The sequence below is a fragment of the Myiozetetes cayanensis genome, unplaced genomic scaffold (assembly GCF_022539395.1).
Source record: "Myiozetetes cayanensis isolate MyiCay16 unplaced genomic scaffold, myiCay2020 scf13, whole genome shotgun sequence".
Classification (NCBI taxonomy): Eukaryota; Metazoa; Chordata; class Aves; order Passeriformes; family Tyrannidae; genus Myiozetetes; species Myiozetetes cayanensis.
In genome coordinates this window covers 5,903,105-5,922,528 of record NW_026086937.1, presented here as the reverse complement: position 1 = coordinate 5,922,528, position 19,424 = coordinate 5,903,105, and the positions used below count along the sequence as shown (strand labels likewise).

Sequence of the window (19,424 nt, the reverse complement as noted above, 5' to 3'; positions counted from 1 at the left end):
GTGTTAAAAGCAAGAGCACAGCCCTGTGCAGAGTGAGTGGGATCAATCAGGGACACGGTGGTGTCTGTGATGCCTCTCACACACGAAACCAAAGCGGTGATCCCAAAGAAGTGCCGAACAGAAACATTTGCAAAGCTGCGGGAGGAACTGAACTTCAACTCTGTGCTGTGAGCAGCACTGTGTTATTTAACACTTCATCAAAGGAGATATGAGTTTTACTTTGGACAGTAGACTTTATTAGAAATTTTCTCCTCATTCATCAGTGAATTCACATTAAAATATGCTGAAGGCAGCTCAGTCTAAACATTTGACATTCTGCCATAACAACAACTTCCAGTTTAAAAACTAGATAACTGATCAGGCAGATAACTTGAAACATGTAAGAAACGCAAAGAGAAAGCAGCATCTTAAAAAATGGGATGAGCCTGAAAAATTGATACATTTCAGATGGAGATGGGAAAAAACCCAAAATCAGTCACCCCATGATGGGAAACAGTTAAATGAGAACTCCACAGACGCTAAACAGATAAATAAACATTATAACCACACATACATTAAAAAGAAAACAAAGTACTTAGAGTTCATACCACATAAAAATTATAAATTTGTTCAAATAAAAAAAAAGTGACAAGCTTTCTAAAATATGAATATCCTAAATTCTTGGGATAGCGAACACTTTGTTATAAATTGCAGAAGTTTGGAGGGACTAGATTTGGTCTTGAAAACAACAAACTGTGCCTTCCTATTACCAAGTCCAAAAACTGATCTGACACATATACCCTTTTTTTTCCTCTCATGTTTTCAAACCACAGGCTCTTCTTCTAGACAATAATCTGCTTTTTTGAACGTTAGAGCTTTTAGATATTATAGGCCTAATAATGTTGAGTGCTGAACACTCAAAACTCCCAGCAACTCTGTGTACCAAAGACAGGGTTTAAATATTTTTCAGAAGTTATGGTCAAGAATTTTCCTTTGCTAATTTATTTTTATTTATTGGGGTAAGGTGTAGGAGAAAAAGAAAATCGCAATATTGAAGAATGCTCTGTCCTGTAAGACAGTGGATCTTGCAGGTGACAGTTTCTGTTGGCATTTACCAGAGGCAACAAAGATAAACCAATGTATGAGAGATGAGAATAATGGCCTTCAGGACTGTAAACACAACAGGCAACAGATAACACATGAATCTCAATCAAATCAACGTTTTCACATTCTTTAGTAGTCCCCCACAGTGATCTGCTTTCACTGGTTCAGAAAAAAATATATATTAAAAATTAAATAACACTTAAGTGTCCATCGCAAAGATTTATATTTTGCTGTAAACAATTTTCTGCCATTTGCATTGATGTAGTCCAACGTGAGGCCAGAGGGTTCTAGACGTCTTACTGGTACTGTAAATAATTTTTCAGAGACAGAGGCAAAGGTAGAATTTCTATGTCATGCAGGCGGTCTCTGCCAAGAGCAAAACGAATTGATCTTCGGCACAAGTCCATTAAAGGCAGGGGTTCCGCTGAAAAAGCAGAAGAAAGAAAAGAAAGAGTTAATTTTTCAGCATCTCCATCTACAGGCAATGTTTTATTTATTAACACAGATTCTGTATTCTATCGAACAGTCATAAAGATAGTAATGGGATTGGGAAAAGTCTGATAATCCTGAGGCAATTAAGATAATCAATAGAAGCCAAGGCAGAATTCTATCCACTTCACCCATAATAAGGGGCTGCGAAGTTTCAGACTGAGCTTCCTTATCTGCGAGGTTTAAAATAATAATCCCAAACCACTCTTCAGGCTTACCAAGTTGCAGCATAAGAAGTTACTACATTTCCAGATTTCGAGCAAGACAAAGAGCTTCTAGTGTTTATAACACAACATTCGTCACGTCGTGTTAACATGAACTGCACTGGCAACTTCTGACCTTCACATACCAGCTCCTTCTGCATCTTAGAACTGCAAATGCTACTTAAGGGTACCCAGACTTCTCAGCCAACAGTGCTTTTCCTACAACACTTTCTTAGTCTTTCTTTCGAGGAAGTTCATTGGAAGCAAAAAACTAAACAAAACACCCTCAAGAATCTAGAGGAAATGTAACCTTTTCCTCCTTGAATAAATTAGGGGAGGAGGATTGGGTTGACTGGAAGGCAGGGTGCATCTTCTCCTACGGGTATATACAAACACCCTCAAAATATATAAACAACATCTGCAGATGGTCTTAGGTTTAATTCAATAGAAGTGAATTAAGTATCTGTCAGAAAGGCCTGTCTGATGGCACTTAAGACTGGAGACTCAAACACAGCGAGCCGCAGCATCTCAAACCATCTCACCCCTATATCCCATCCTGGCCTGCAAAGCTCGCACAGAAATGTGGGAACATCATAAAATTTCCATCTAATAGTAGCAAGAATGACCTCTGTGATTGTAGAGTTTGCAATGGAAGCCTTTTTGTTGCAGAAACTGCAATAAAGCCGTGAAGTATTCTACCAGCTACAGCTATCTTCAAGAACTTCAAACAGACAGATTTAGTTGCACATGCTGGTTTAAAAGGGTAACAGCTTAAAAGACTATAGGAAACTTTTCCTCTTTCCATTATAAAGCAGTAGTAGCCTTAAAAACCTTACTAGTACTTTCAAATGGAGGAAAAAAAGAGTCGTGTGCCCATATTGTAGCGATAACCTTTTATAAACTTGACAGATTTCTTACCAGTGCTCAACACTGTACAGCACTAAGTGGTTTTATCAAGATTCCTTCTATGTGCCACATGCAGATCTACACAAACTGTGTGTGCCTAATGGAAAGTGTCCCCCAATGGCAGGGGGATGGAAACTAGATAACCTTTAAGGTCCTTTCCAACCCAAACCATTCTGTGATTCTATGTCAAACTAGCAATCCTTTAGCTGGTATTATTTTAAAACCCACTTGAAAAAACCCAAATCTTTATAAAGCACGAGATACTCAATTAAGGACTGGTTTTATATGCTGTAATTGTCTGCTCTGGTGACACATCACTGACTTAGTGGATTTTCCATCATTTCTCCCAATCACAATTGATTTGTGTAGTTCACAGTTCACTGTGGTATTTCCCAAAAGTGTCTGGCAAAAGAGCTTAGAAAGTATTCTGAAAGACTAAAAAAAGTTATTTAGCTTATAACCACTTCAGTGACTCCATATGCATTCTACTTCTTAAAAATGCACCTCATTGATAATTTTGCCTATTAAAAGATTACAAAATAAGAGCCCTCACATTCCAGTAATAAGGAAACATTTCCTATACATTGGTGCTCTTACTTTTCATTTTTTACATACCAGAATTATGAATGTTAAATCTTAAGGGATAAAGCTGTAAAATTCATTAGCCAGGATTAATAAGCAGGAGCAAAAATAGCTCATGAGTTCCAGGACACAGAATACAGCACATCTTACAAGTCTTACACCATAAGCAACAATTTTCTGAGTATCTTCCCAGAATCTCTACGGTCCCATTAAGACGATGTAAAATGAGGAGTAGGAGTGTTTAAAGCCATTAACTGACCATGTGGTCTCTTTTTTTTTTCCTAGACAAAGGAATATGTAAAATGTAGCCATCTGTGCAGCCAGGCACAGAGTTAATCCCAAACTTCAAAACACAATTTAAGGAAAGGTTAAATTATTTTTCAAGCTTGAAATGCTAAATGAATGTCTCCTGTCTCACTGCTACAGGGAATTTTCAAATGCTGAAGAAAATGCCCCCAAGTGTTTGCAACAGCTGCTAAATTGCATATACTAAATGTGTTTTTGCAACTTGAAAATTGAACTATATTCTTTTTATTCCATTCAACAGCAGTTCAAACCTACAACAAAATTAGAACAGGTCTGTCCCACAATACTAAATAGAATTTATGTTTTCTGGGTTGTTGGCTGTAAGAACTTGAGGTAAAAATGTAATAATAGCATTATAAGTTAAAAATGTACGTAGCTGTGGATAGTCCTAAATGAATAAAAATTAAATTCAGGAAAAGAAATAAACTTAGTTTCAAAATGGTTTATGGGACAAAGGTAAAAGTCTAAAACGAAAGGCTGACAATTTTCAGGCAGCCTAACTCAACAGTCATAAACATTTGGTCTGTACCTCAATGTGTGCACTCCCCATCCATCGCTTCTCACACTTTTACTACATTGTTTAAAAAGACGGATCATTTAGAGAAAGATTTGAGTTTCAGGAAGCAGAAGTTTGGTTCTAAACACTGGGTTAGTTCCAGGGGGGAAGATTTGTATTATCATGGGGAAGAGGAAAGGGTGAAGACTGTGCAGACCTTTGATCCTGGGCCCTACAGCAGCTGGAGCAGCTTCTCATCCCAAGCACTGGGGTGCATCCCTCAGCTCCACCTTGCCCTGAAGCTGAGAGACACCCCCAGCCATGCAACCTCCTCCAGCACACCAGCCCAGGGCCAGAGGGTGTCCTGGCACATCCCACACCTCAGCAACTGGCAGAGCAAAGACACACCAGACCCCACGGCCCTGTAGCCCAGTGGTGATTTCAGAGATGCTTTCAGCACCCCTCCGGTGCCAATAACCTGGCATTCCCGCCGGGTTCCAAGCCCCGGCCCTGCCGTGCCCTCCCCGCAGCTCTAGTGTTTGGTTTTTTCCCTACCCTGGAGCTCGGGGAGAGGGAATGGGGGCGATGCCAGCAGAGCACAGCGTGCCTGCACGAAAATGGCCCGCTGCAAAGAGGCTGCTCATCATCTCCTGGGACGGCTGAACCGTGTCTCCCACACCGTGCGAACACCACCAGTGCTTCAGGTTTTCAGAAAAATTCGGTCAGAAACGAAGGAACCAAAAGTAACTCGGTCTTTTCAGAGAGGAAAGGAATGGTTAGACCTGAGTGTTTGTTGCTGTGCCCCCCGTGTGAAACACACACACAGACCTGACGTATACAAAACACTCTGTAGCACATTCAAACATTCAAAACAGTATTTCCAAAATACAATTTTCATTTAAGGTTATATATATATAAATATATATAAAAATATAAGGTTATATATATATATAAATAACGTTTAAAAGACTCTTAATAATGCAAGGCATGGGAAGGTGATTACACCTCGTTAGCTGCAAGCTTCACTACTGAAAAAGCCTTTCTTTCACAACATTAAATATTTACCTTTGAAAATCTTTTAAATTCGGGGATATTAACTGTCAGAACATCTCACTACTTGCGTATCCTAAGCGTTGTATGTTTAGAATAACCCCCAATAGAATGGAACTGGAGCATTCAAGCCCCCCAGAAGAACCTGAACTAGCCACTTTTCCAAAGTTAAGTGAACTCCAGTAATGTTCTTGCCATTAGAAAAAGGAGGAATGAATTGCTGAGCTGGAATGCAAAATTGCAAAGAAAACATGATTCACAAGAATGGCTCTTTGTACTAAATTCCCAACCAGGCTAAGAAATGCAAAGTGAGACACTCCAGGGCAAGGGAGCGAGCTTTGCACAGGAAACCCAGTCCTTCCTCTTGGGATCCAGCAGCACTCCGAGAGAAAAGTGCAGCTTCTGGGTAACACACGCTCCAAGCCTGGGCCAACACCTTTCTGAACATACTTTAAGGAATCATCTTCTCATTTAAAGTTTACTAGGCGACCTCTTCACCCACAGGTAGTTCCTCATAACTGCCACATTACAGAAAATTATTTTTTCAAAAGAAAAATAATAATTTAAAAAAGGAAAAAAAAGAATAAAAAACCCCTGGCATAACTGATGTGTCAGAGTTTAATTCCTGTGTCTCCCAATTTTGTACCAGTAGGTACAAGAAGGCCCACGTACAAAAGAAACAAACAGACCTTTACTTCCCCCCCCCTTTGTAGCAGTGTCTCTGCACAGGCCCACCAAGGTCACAGGTTGGGTTCTCCATCACAAATCTTCCTTTCTCTACACTACAGTCATATTTGGAAGCTGGTTAAGGCACAACCACAGCTGCTCTTCTCACCTAGAGCTGCATTTCACCAAGCGGGGTACAATATAGCTTAAATAGCCATTTAACATAAAAACTAATAACGTCAAAATAACTTAAATAAATACCTCATTAATTACGTTAATTAAAATAGCTATTTAGTAACCATCCAGCTTAATAACACAAAATAGTGTGTTTATATATCTAGATATATTCATTCTAATGGTGTCACCGCTGGTTTAAGGACAAAGGCAAAGAAATGTTTGTCAGGAGACATAACCCTGTGCTTGCCGAGCATTTCTCCAATACATACAAACATCTGCAAAAGCAATTAGCACATCATTACCAGCTGAAAAGTTCATTTAGTTCTGGCAACCTGTAGATATTTAACAGTCTGGCACTCCAGCAAGGCTGCCTCATCTCTGTAAACAGGCTTTTTGTAGTTGAGATAAAGTCATTTAGCCTCCGATAACACTAAATGTTATTAACTGCAATGTTACATAAGGCTCATGCAAAAGAGCAGCTCTTAGCACACAACAGTTATTTGCCAAACGACAATACTATTTTTTTTTAAATAAATTTTTAAAGCTCTATCATCACATCATGTTCATGGCTTTCAGTAATCTATGAAGAATATATTTTTATCTCATATTATAAAAGCAAAGATGTCCGGGGGGAAAAAAAACACAGAGCAAAATTAAAGCTGGGTGAAAGACAAAGCTTTTGTGAATCGACATCACCAAAAATTAAGAAATTTTTTAGGATTTTTATAGACACCTTATAGGAATTTTATAGCTACCTTACATTTTGATACTTTTGGCCTCAGACTTAATAAAAAACACTTACATTCAGTGATGCATGTTATTGTTTCCAATGGCTGAAAGGCAGCTTTAAAGTCAGATTTAAAAAAAAAAAAAACAACCAAAAACCAGTGTTACAAGACAGAGATGTGACCACACATCATCAGATAAGTGGAGGACGTGTCTCCAGTCCTAACTTAGCTGTGCTGAGCACAAAAGTGCCAGGATGGAAGAGCCAGCTCGTTACTGGGGTGAAGGGGCACCCTCTCAAGAACTGGAAATGGAGGAACCTCTTGCAGAAGCAGGGCCTGCCTGGTACAGAGAGAAGCCTGGAAAGGAGGGAAATGCACGATGCCTCTGCTCATATCCTAACGGGGCACAAGGTTTTCTGTTTTATGTACTCTGTGACCACTGCCCAGTTCCCCTTCCTGCCCTCTCCTCTTTCCCACCAATAAGTCAGCACCATCCCGGTTCCTGCTCTACCCTACTTTCACCACTCCATTTCTGACTCATCCTTTGCCAAGATCCACGATCATCGTGATCTTTAGAAGGATGGTGTTCCCAAAAGACTGACTTTGTCATGGAAAGAGATCCAATATGGACATGAGACAACAGTCCTACGCTGTGCCTCCCATAACCAGCTGGGAGAGAAAGCTCTCTCCACAGCTTGTCACCACTCAGCTACGTGACATCTATCTTATCTCATGGACAATCTTCTGCCCCTACCAGGACACCTGAGTCCCACCCTTTTTCTTGAATTTTCACCCTTCCTCCAAGTATTAAGACACCTGCTAAGAGGTAAACGTGGCCCAAGTGTTTCCATTAAGGTGATTTAGGGTATACAGGGATTTGTAACTGCCATTTAATTATCACATACCATAAACATACAAATATATGTAAGCTAGGAGCTTTCCTTCCAACCTTTCTGCCAAAGCTTAATTATTGTTTTAATTTTACACAGTACAGGCCAAATTCTTTCTCCTGCATAATACCATACATAAATACACCCTCTGTGACATATTTATGGCTTCCCTGATGCAACTGATGGAAAATTTGAGTTGTGTTCCTTAAGTGGCACAATCAAGAGAAAGGAAATTGCAAAAAATATATTAGAGAACACGGGCTATGACCAGTCATAAAAAATGCTAATAAATCTCCTAACAGCAATGAAAACTCAGACAAAGGATTAACAAGATAAAAGAAACCACCTATCTATTTTTCCTAGAGATGTCTCGAACCTCTGCAGCCCAACCCAGCAAACACAAATGAAGCACCTTAGAATCTCGCATTTTAATTACGGCTCAGGCGACCCAGAGCAATCACCTCTCTTGAGAATTTTCGGAAGAGCATCGCCACGTTTCTCTAACTCCGGGTTTATCCACCCGAGGGCCGTGGGCTGTGGCGGACCATCCCCACTCCTAGGCTGGCCCTGCAGAGAGGCCGCGTCCCCGCACCCCATCCCCCGTGAGCCCCTGTGACACACAGCTGGAAGGTTCTCCCACAGCTGGAAGGGATCGCCCCCGCTCCTTCCCAAGCGGAACGCGCGGCAGATGGTGCGATGGATGGTGTGTTACCAGGCAGGGCTGACAAGCAGCCGCTGTCTCCAGCAGTTGTCCACCAGGACAAATAAAGCTTTGTGCTGTCCACACCGGCACCTCGCTCTTAGCGAGGCGGGGTGGTGGTGGGGGGGGAAGTAAAAATACAAAACCAACACAAAACACCGCCCTGTATTTTGAGCCTAAGCCGCATCCCGCAAAAATTCGGTGCTTGAAATTAAATATGTGAAAGGGAGAAAGGAAGGCAAGCAAGCTTGAACACAGAGGAGGACTCAGGGGTAAACCCCCCCTCCCCGCCCCTCTCCGCCTCCTCCTCTGCGCGCCTGGGCCGGGAGGATTGGTTTACAGATACCTTTGGCTTTTAAGTGTTAAACGCAGTTTTAAACACAGTTTAAAACTTCAATCAAGCATCATTTAGCAGAATTAAGCTGAAAAAGCAGCAATGAACAAGCAGATATTCTGCAGCATCATTTGTTTTCAGTTAATGCTCTCCAGCTGTGCTTTCTTGAGAGGGAAAGGTTTGAAAAGCAGAACAGAATGAAAACAAACGAAAACCAATCCCCAAAGCCAGTGGCCTCTTGTTAGGGGTTTGATAAAGAATCTGTCCTTTGAGCACAAATGCAGAGCTCCACGCAATTTCTTTTTTGCATTTCAGTGTTTGCAATCTTCTACGAGGAATTCACAAGACTCAGAAAAGTGGTCCTGACTCACGAGCACCAGAGCACATGTCTAAATTCAAGAAATTCAACACAAGCTTAACATTTATTCCTAAAGATTTCAATTTAGTAGGCTTAAGCATGGGCCTAAATTCTTTTATTAATCATATTGGTTATAGGAGTGTTCTTCCTAAAAAAGTAATTTGTGTACATTTATAGGAAGGCCATATGGAATCATACACATATATACCAGACACATAAATACCTGCAGAAACCCTCCTCTGAGAGGCTCCAGTTCTTACCCTCTAGGTGGGTTTATGATCCATCCAAAAGGACCCTAGACCCACATATTAATAATGAAAAACAGGCACAATACAAAGTCTGGCCCAGGCTGAATCTACAAGCAAACTTCACTGTGGAAACTCACCTGAAAACCTTCATTTTCTGAGTAACAACTACTTAAATGTACATATGTATCACCATAATTCAATTTCCAGCAACAACAGTAAAAAACAAACCAACCAAACAAACAAACAAAAAACCACCAAAAAAATCCAACCAAAAAAAAAAACCAAGACAAAAGCCCCACAACGAAAAAAAAACCACAAACCACAGGTATGACTCATATTTTAAAACATTTTAACACACTGTTTCTACAATCTACAAACTATTAAATTGTAGTGCTCTACCTAATACAGAAGCTGCAAAACAGCAGCAAACAAATGGCTTTTTAACAAAAGGAGCAAAGCTGTGTAACAAGGGGTTTTTGCTGTACTTTGATAGATTTGTATGCTGACAAAGAGCACGAGTAAGAACGGTGGCAACTTCCCTTCTGAAAGGGGAAGGGCACGTATGATTTCATTCCTGTTTGCATCGGGAAGATGCAAATAGGGAGGATGGGCTGGAAAGATTTTTTTCCTGGCCTTGATTTGTTTGTTGTTCTCCTCCCCTCAGATACTTCCACAAAACAACTCTCCGCTTTGCTCTTGAACACAGAGCGAAGGTAAATTGGGACAGTTACTTCAGGGATGATCTACATGCTCTACAGTAGCAAAGACACCCAACACAAATACATACTCTTTAAAACCAACAAACAAGATGAAGTGCTTGACATCAGAGATGAGCCTCAGCTACAACCAATGGCTCCTTAGCTCCTCCCTGCTCCAACTTGCCCAAGTGTACCACGTTGGGAATGAAGATTTGGCTTAGATTAATCTGTAACACATACTTTATAGCTTTTAATCTTAGACACACATTCATCACCATTAAATTCAGCTTGTGTGCCAGGCCATAAAGAGGGAAGTTAAAATATATCAAGGTGGGAGAAGATTAAAGCTTGCATGAGAATCTCATTGAGTAGATGCACTGGAGTTCAAAGCCCATGTTGTTCAGGGGTTATGGACAGATTTATAGACAAAGTAATAACGGAAAAAGTTGAAGGAAAGTTCAGGATTCAAGGACAAACCACTGCAAACAACTATTGCAAGAGGGGACCGCACACTGCGAGCGATGTGGTGACTGGAATACGCTGAAACAATTCCTTGTGTTTTATCTCTTCATGAACCGTGCCTCATAATTGGACATATAATATACCATGCTTAGGCACACACCTGTAACAGTCTTCATGGCTGTGAACAAGTCCTTATTGCCCAGGGAAGGGGGGCAGGAAATCAAAGCTATTTTTGGTGAGCCTCTTGCTATCCTTCAGTTCATTGACACATTATTTCTGCCTTAATAATATGACAGCAGATGAGATTTCTTGGTGGGAAACCTAATCATACTGATTAAAACATTCTCAAATTCAAAACTGTAAGTTTTCACAGCTGTTCTTAAACACATTTTTTATTTTGGGTTAGCTAATCAAGGACGAGAGAGGAAGAGGGAAAAGGGGAGAGAATAAATGAGAAGCATACAAAACCTCAAAATTCAGCACTATGTGCTGAACTGGGTGGGTATCTGTTTGCCTGACTGTCCCATCTGCCCTTCTCCCATCAGGCTCTTTTATCTGCCTGTTGCATTTTGTGTGACATATTCACTGTGTGGTACACACCCTGTCATCTTTTCTTGTACTGTGCCCAGCATGCTGGAGCCTCACCAGAATTTCTGCCCTGCCATACTGAAATAACACATGCTCATGCAAGATTTCCATTGCTTACAACTCTCATTCTCAGCTGGAACCTCTCACAATGTTTTTCTCTATGGCTGTTTAGTATTATACTGAAGTTATTTATCCTAGTTAGCAATTAAATTGATTCAAATCATCTTCTGCATCACATTGCACTCCACTGCAGCTTTCTTCAAAGCTTCACCATATTGACAGGGCAACAGAACTGATGACTTATATTAACAGAGATTGTGCTGAGCTGTTTATTAAGACAATTAATATTTGACTACATTCCTCATATCATTGTTATACGACATTTTCTCAACTGCTTCAATTTAAGTTACCCAGAGGCTCCAACATATGCAGATTTTCTCAAACCAAGCGAAAAAATGACAGCAGCCATGTCATTTAAATTTTAATGAAATTGTATACAAGCTAATGATCTCTAGGGGAGATTTGCAAACAATAGACCTGACTCATCACTTTGTTACTCTAGTTTTCATATTAACAGAATTACACTGGAATAAATCTGGAGCCATGAAGTTGCAATTAGGCTCAATGTAATGAATTTGATCCCATTAGTTTCATACCATTTATATTTTCAGCTTCTTGAAAGTGTTTTTTTTCTTAAGTACCATAATCTTCATCAGCAGAAAATGGGTACTGGAGATGATCTGAATTATTTTCATACTGAAGTTAGGATTCATCGTCATTCCCGGCATGCAAACACAACTGATGTTCTCTGAATGCATTTCTAAAGCATTCATTTTGAACACAAATGCACTCTCACATCAAAGGCAGAGCACACAGGGCTGCCTCCACTCACCATTGCTCAGCTCTCTTCAATCACAAGCTCCTGTTACCATCTTTCAACCCTGGCAAAGCTCGATCTGAAATTTCACACCACCGTGCCACAGTCGACACTCCTGGCATGACATCTTACAAAGGGCCTGGCCATTTTGTGAAAATAAGAGTGTGGAAAGATGATTTCCAGATTATGCATCCCACAGCCACTGTGGTATCACAGCCCAAGCCTCTGAAGCACAACTGGCAGGAAGGGAGAGGTGAGGGGGCAGGTGGGCCAGGGAGTGGTTTGCCCACTGAAGTGACTTTTCCTGTTCCTGGGCATGGGGGGTAGGGAGGATGCAACATGATGAAAAAAATTAAGACTCACAAAAACACCCCCTGGAATTTCACACAGGATTACCAGAATCTGGTAGCAAACTCGAGTTTTGCTCACACTGATTTGCTTCACCTCCAGTGCAGCATCACTGAGCGAAACTTTCCTGTACTTGGTCCTATCGGGACACATGGACAGCCCTCTTTGGGCTGTCTTCTCTGGCCAGAACAGCTGAAAGAGGAGGTGCAGTTGTGATGGAACTGCTGCCATCCTCTATCCATCCATCCATCCATCCATCACCCTATTCCTCACAACACTGCTTAACATATTTTGAGAACTAGGCCTGCAGCAGCTTCTTCCCCGCCCTTCTCCAGCCCACCAGATCCAGTTCCTTCAGACTTCTTAAACTGCACACAATGACCCTGCCCCCAGTGGTGCTCACTTGCTGTTCCAATAAATTCAGACACACAAAGAAGGGGGCAGCAAGGAGTGACCAGGAGGGCTTTAACCCCAGCCCTGACCCCTCACACATCTCCCAGCTCCAGGCTTGGTCCTTCTGTCCTCACTCAGTTTTACAACCACCATCTGCACAGGATGCCACTGATGTCAAACAAGATGAGGAGAGAGCCAGGAGCAGCTGAACCACTGGGCTGTGTGGCTGTGCTCTGTGAGGAACTATAAAACACCATCGAGGGTCTGGGTTTATTGCTTCTCACTGATTCATTATCAACCACGCTTTGTCCATAAACAGCCTGTTCCAACTCGCTCTGCCCCAGCTGCCAGCTGGCTAATGCACTTGCACAGGTGTAAATGAAAGCATTATTAGGTCTGCAGAAAAGCTATTATGAACAGAGATTTATCTAGATTTTCAGATCTTAAAGTCAGTTTGTGAGGTCAGCAATTTAAAAAAAAAAAAATGCATCTGGGAACAACAAAGCGAAGTCAAGCAATTCTCTCACCCCTTCAATGTATTGCATGCCTTATTTCTGTAGGAAAGGGAGTCCCATCCACCCACTAACACAGCAGACAGCAAATAAAAACAATGAAAGAAACTGAATATGTACCAAAATCCTTATCACAGTTTCTACATGTTTGTGTTTTCAGATTCCTGAAGAAGTTCAGGTAGGATTTTGAGGCACTCAGCTCACTATTACATGTGTGTGTGTGTATGATTAATATCACAGAAAATAAAAACATCTCCAGAATTCTACAGCTTGGGTAGATGTACAGTATTTTCTTAATACAAAATATAAACTGATTTCAACATGGGTTTAGCTCCAATAGGATCTATTTTCATACCTGGGCATTGGTAAATATGCAGGTTACAGTTTTCAACAATAAGTGAGTTCATGCAAGCCCATACTGAGGTGCCACAGTAAATGACTTGATTCATTACAGTGCCGAGCAGGCAGCAGAGCTTACTGAAGACAATAAGGCCATTTCCAGCTCTCCAAAAATGGATGGCTTTTCTGTCAGCTTTTTCTTTGATATTTTATTTACAGTTTGGCCTTTTTCAAACTTAAACTGTAAGTAACTCATGGGAAAAATTGTGAGGGCTTTTGTTTTGGGTTTGTGGGGTGTTTTTTTGGTTTTGGGTTTGTGGGGGTTTTTTTGGTTTTGGGTTTGTGGGGGGGTTTTTTTGGTTTTGGGTTTGTGGGGGGTTTTTTTGGTTTTGGGTTTGTGGTTTGTTTGGGGGTTTTTTGTGTGTGGGTTTTTTTGTTTTGTTTTGTTTTTTTAGTTTGTGGAGTATCATTTGATGCCAAATCTCCACTATGTTTTAATAGATTCTGGACAGACTCCTTTACTATCAGTCTCATATTTTGAACAGTTATTTTTAGTGTATTTCAATGTGATTACAAAAACAAAAGGGTGAGAGACAAATATCAATCTCATTTTATGCTTGTGTGGCACATATAAACATACATATATACAATTTTTATATATAAATATATATACACATATAAAAATATCCACTCTCTTTTCAATCAAATCTTCTGACCTATTTTTATATTTATATTTAAGCATGTCTTATTTTCTCTCTTATCAGTCAGCTCCTTCCCATTCTTCTGTGCTCCTACTCTCCAGCAGTGTCACCCAGTGAACTTGGGTGAAAAAAAAAAAAAAACCTTCTACCTCTGGGTCTGGAAACATCAGCACAGCATATTTTGCCTGCTTTAATCCAAGAATCTGGGTGACATAGGTGCAACAGATTGGTGCAAAAGCTAAACTATAAAAACAAATTCTTTAACCTGGTACTTAATCCAAAGTACAACCCCCCAAAATATTAAAAGCACATTCAGAATTACACAGAGCACAAAAGAATGCTTCCCACCGAATTCCTTCCACTCCCTGGCGACTCAGCCTTTTTGACTCCACCAGCATTGTCAGCAGAGCCAAAGGGATTTTTGCCAGGGTAAATACGTCCCCCATCCATAGATATTTCTCTTTTTCCCTGTTGCCAAGTAATTTCTGATGTCAATCTGCCTCCAAGATGAACTGGATTTTATTTTTTCACGTACTCACAGTTCTGAGATAAACACTGACCCCTTGGGCATAAGAACATGCCCATGCCCCTTTGATGTCTTGGCTATTTCTTAACTAATTAAGTTAATCCCACAGACAATGACTGAGCAAAAAGCTACACAAAGCTTTTCAAAATCATCCTTCATAGGGGTAGGAACAGCCCCGAAGAGCAGACTTCCTGAGAAGGGTTGCATTTAAACCATCCTCTAAACCCATCCCATTAGTCAGCTGTTTACTTTGGATATCCTTTTCCCCTGTCCAGGAGGAGAGATCAAGACCTTGTGCTTGCTCTAAATCTTATCAACCATATATAGAATCAAAGCCACAGCCCCAAAGCAGTCTGTAGTCAAGCACTAGGGGGAAGAAAGAGGAGTATCCGATGTATCCCATTTCCTAATGTGCTGATATTTGTTTTGCATCTCCTTGTCCTTTCAAAAATCAGAAAAATTTCCTAAGAAGGACTAACATCAAGGAGATACTTTCCTCCTGCTGTGAGACAGAAGCAAACACTATCAAACTGAGACACAAAGACCTGGGCACCCGAGCAGAGATTAACAGACTGACTTTATCCTTCCAAGCACCTTCCAGCTGAACAGATGATGAGGAGAGAAGGGCAGTGACCACCCAGCTCTCCATTACCTGTTCCTCCTGGTTTCCTCTGCAGACATTCCCAGGGAGGCTGGGAGATCACGAGATTAAGGAAAGCGTTACTAATTGACAAAGACAAAAGCAACTTGGGAGTGGCCAGCACTTACACCAAGATCAGTGGAAAAATGTCAGTGAACAAAGAAAAAAAGAAAAATAAAGGCTTTCATTTCTTGGTGTTACCGTTCAGTGTATTGCTTTCAGTACAAACATCATCTCTGCCGTGATGACATATCTGAATGTCTATGTCATGCATTTTCATATTCTGAATATTTTTATAATATATGCTTTAATTTTACACACTGATGCAAAATCAGAATCCTGGGCTTTGTGTATTTGGGATCCTGGTGCTACTGATTCAAATATGCACTTCACTTTCTATAAGGTAACTTTCCAGATTAGTAAAAAAGGGTAATGTTTACATTTCTTCTGCTTTATTGCTGTACCTTCCAAAGACAAAAGCAGGACTGTATATTATTCATCACTGCCTTTCCCTTGGTAGGTAACACCAATTAATACTGACCTTCCAGGACATTCTTCCCTTCAGAACAACAAAGCCAGGTGACAATTCTTCAGAACTCCCAGACCGCTCTCCCGCTCAGCTTTGAACACAAGAACTTCTATGCCTGAGCACAAGCAAACTTCATAGACAGCAACTTGTATCACTCCTTAAGGATCTCACAGAAGAGCAACACTCACCCTACAGTGACTGGAGACCGCAGCCCTTCTGTTCAGATTTCCAGTGTGCACTAGGAGTCGGCACACCGTGTTTGTAACCTTCCAGCACAATGTCAACACACTCCCAATAAAACAAGTTTCATCTACTTGTTTCTTAAGAGAATCCCATTTTTTTCAGAACACAGTTGTGCACAGTACTTGTAATTTCATCAACTTCATGCTCAGGATGATCGATATGGATTTAGCAATTACCACTGACAGAAAAGGTCACAAAATTTTGCCTGTTCTGAAATCATCTGTTCCTCTTCTGTTGTGCTCAGTAGTCACACAAGGACTGAATCCTTGCTTTAAAGTACACAAAGCTCAATTAATTTTACATGCATTTTTCCTTATGGGACTTGCCCAATTTTGATGCAAGGTAGGGTCAGTTTGGTCCATTCAAACATGGAGTGTGTCACAAAACACAATTTCCTTTGAGGTTGTTCAGAGTATCTGAATGAAAGTCTCTTGCTTTTGGGAAGCACCTTATGGAGACAACCTGGTTGCAGAATGTTGTTAACAGAAAACCATTTTCAAGGAGTCAAGGAAATGAGTACATGTTCCTAAATAATAGAACACGGATTAAAAAGCCCCTAAAAACCTAGAAAGCTCAAAAGTTTGAGTTGCCTGTTAATCACAAAACAAAAACACTGAACAGACCAAAGGTGTCCTACTCTTTGGTGACTCCCACGTCTTTTTTTAACGCCTGCTCAGGAATTTTGTCCCTGCAAATAACTCACCTAAAAACTATTCATCTGAATTGCAAAAATATTTATTTCCTTCACAATACCCAGGTATTTCCAGTTGCTCACACTACGACACTGCTCTGCATGGTCTTTTGCCTCATTCCAGGTGTTGCCGTGCTCGTGGCAGCAGGGATGTGGTTCTTCCCTGAGCTAAACCATGACACTTCCCACCAAAATTCTGGGCCTTGTGGTTCCTCTTAGGAAAAATGCACCAGAGGGGGAAGGGAGAGGGACAGGAGAGGATTTATCAGCAGTAACAAAACATTTAGAGAAAAAGGACTTCTGAGCAAGCCTACTTGTGTTTCTGTCTTCCCTAATACTGTCTTCCCAATACTTGGTGATCCTCAGGAGCTGATGGCTCTCTACATAAAATGGCATTTCAGTGCTTTTCTTCCAAATAGCTACTTCCTCTCTCATTCCTAAAAACCCATTTCAGAGACAAAGTTCTGCTCTTTTGTAATTTTTTTTTTCCATTGCCCAGCCAGGCCAAAGGTAAACTTCAGAGAAAATGAAGAGAGAAATTCAGAGAAAATTCCCCTCTCACCACATAGAGAGGGGAATGCCAAACTTATTTTTGGTTGACAGGTAGCCACGACAACACCTGCCATGCTTTGGCTTTCCTGTTTTTCCAAAACACACCTCCTGGGCAATATTGTCCACCAGACATACAAGTATTACAAAAAGGGTCCCAAAGCATTGCTACTGTACAGCTAAACCCATTGCCACACAGGTGAAACACATCCATAATGGATTTCCAATCCATCACTAAAACTTTAGTGTCAACATCTGAATTAATTATATTCATATGCAGAAAATAATCTAGAGCCCATGAAGCAGGGCAGCTGAAAGAACAACACAGAATACAAAAAGTAAGCAAACCAGCAGCTCTCTGAAGCCTTTTCAGGATCCCCCTGTGCAAGCTGTGCTCTGCAGACATAACATGGAGTATGGTCTGAACCCTGCAGAGCCACAGTAAAGCTCTACCTACCACAGCAGTAAGCCAGGCTTTTGAGAAGCTCTGCTCAGGAGAAGGTAAAACTAAGAACTGTTGTCTGAAATTCAAATAATAATTATTCCCCTACGGGTCATAAACAATTCACGATGCTGGAAATTAATTTGTTTGGGATTTTTTTAAATGTAATAAATATGATGACTCTCTGCATCAACCATTCAGTGAACTTAAAATATCACTTCACAACCCTGAAGTTCATCTGATAAGAGCAAAGTAGCACTGCTCCTGCAATGCCAGAACAGCTTAAACCTTTTGCAAGTCTTTACCCTCGGGTTTCAGAAACAAGAATTTACATTTCTAGTTGCACCTATGTGACTCCATTCTCTCCATCAAGGAAAAGCCTATTTATTACTGCTCAAGCAGCACAGGGAGCCCCAGCCAGGCAGCAGTGCCTGTGTCAGACAGCTGTGGCTCCATTCCCAAAAGCACCAGCCAGCCTGGGCAGGTGAGGAGCCCATGCTTACATTTTTCCCAGGGATGTGGTCTGCGATGTAAATGAGGCTGCTCTCTGAGCCTGCCTTCAGAAAACACTCTCAGGAACCCAGATCTGCCATTTCCTCCTTGAAATCTCTCACTCCCAAAAGGAAAGAGAAAAAAAACCCCTAAGCTTCCCTAGCAGTAAGCATCTGCCAAGAAACTTTAAGTGTTCCCATCCAAACCCTCCTCCCTTTTCTTAAGCTTTCCATTTGTTGCTGTATTATAAATCACTCTGGGGAAATACCATGGACTCTGAATGTTTAAGTTATGTTCCTAAGCAGTAAACCATCGAGTTTTACTGGACTCTTTAAAATAAAATAGTGTGGTCTATCTGCACAAACAAATTATATATTGCTTTCTCTGTATTAATTATATGTTGCAGGGATTAACAGCCATGTTAAGGGGAAGTTAAACTACCCCTTATTACATAAAACTGCTACATCCGAAACAGAACGAATATTGCAAAGGTTCAAGAAAACATTGGGGAACGCATCAAAACGCTATGCAAAGATTAGTTCACTTGGCTCCTGCTTAGCATAGGCAAGCCCTCAGCCCTGTGCTGAGGTGACTCTGCCCTGCCTATGTCAAGAAGGAGCTGGGATTGTCCCCTGCCAGAATCTTTTATATACTGCATTGCCTTGCCACAGTGTGAACTTTCTGGAAAACAAACCTTAAACAAAACAAAACCAAAAAACCAACCAACCAACCAACAAGCCCACAACACCAGCACAATAAAAACACCAAACCACAAAACCCCTGAAATGGAAAGTACGAGATTTCGTTAAAATGTGGTTTTGTGAAATAAAAATTGTGTTAAAAACAAAATATGAGGTGAAAAGACTAATACACTTCTTGTGCTGTGATCTCACTATCTCTTCCCTGTTATAATTTATCATTAGGAGGCACACAGAGTGGGCCTCTGTCCTGTCAGTGACATTTGACAACACATCACCGTGACCTGCCTTCCTCACTGGGAATAACAACATTTCCTTCCCAGAGCATGTAAGTTAAAGACCAATTTCCAAAGACGTTTAGGTTCTCCTGTTGCTGTCACTGAGAAAGGAAAAGTAAAAAGCAAGTCATTAAAAGGAGGTGACCTTTCTGCCAGGCTGGCTTCCATTACAGCAGTTTTCACACAGTAGAGAAAAATCTCG

The 19,424-nt window shown here is 40.9% G+C and overlaps 1 protein-coding gene across 1 annotated transcript in view; it reads right to left on the bottom strand.

The window, feature by feature from the left end:
• Nucleotides 1-210: 210 nt before the first annotated feature.
• SPSB4 (splA/ryanodine receptor domain and SOCS box containing 4) overlaps nt 211-19,424 on the bottom strand; it is an 83,229-nt gene continuing 64,015 nt past the window's right edge. Inside the window, exon 3 of the mRNA XM_050308326.1 lies at nt 211-1,507. Within this exon, the coding sequence (XP_050164283.1) occupies nt 1,380-1,507 (128 nt within the window). The 3' untranslated portion in view covers nt 211-1,379. The remainder of the gene's footprint in view (nt 1,508-19,424) is intronic.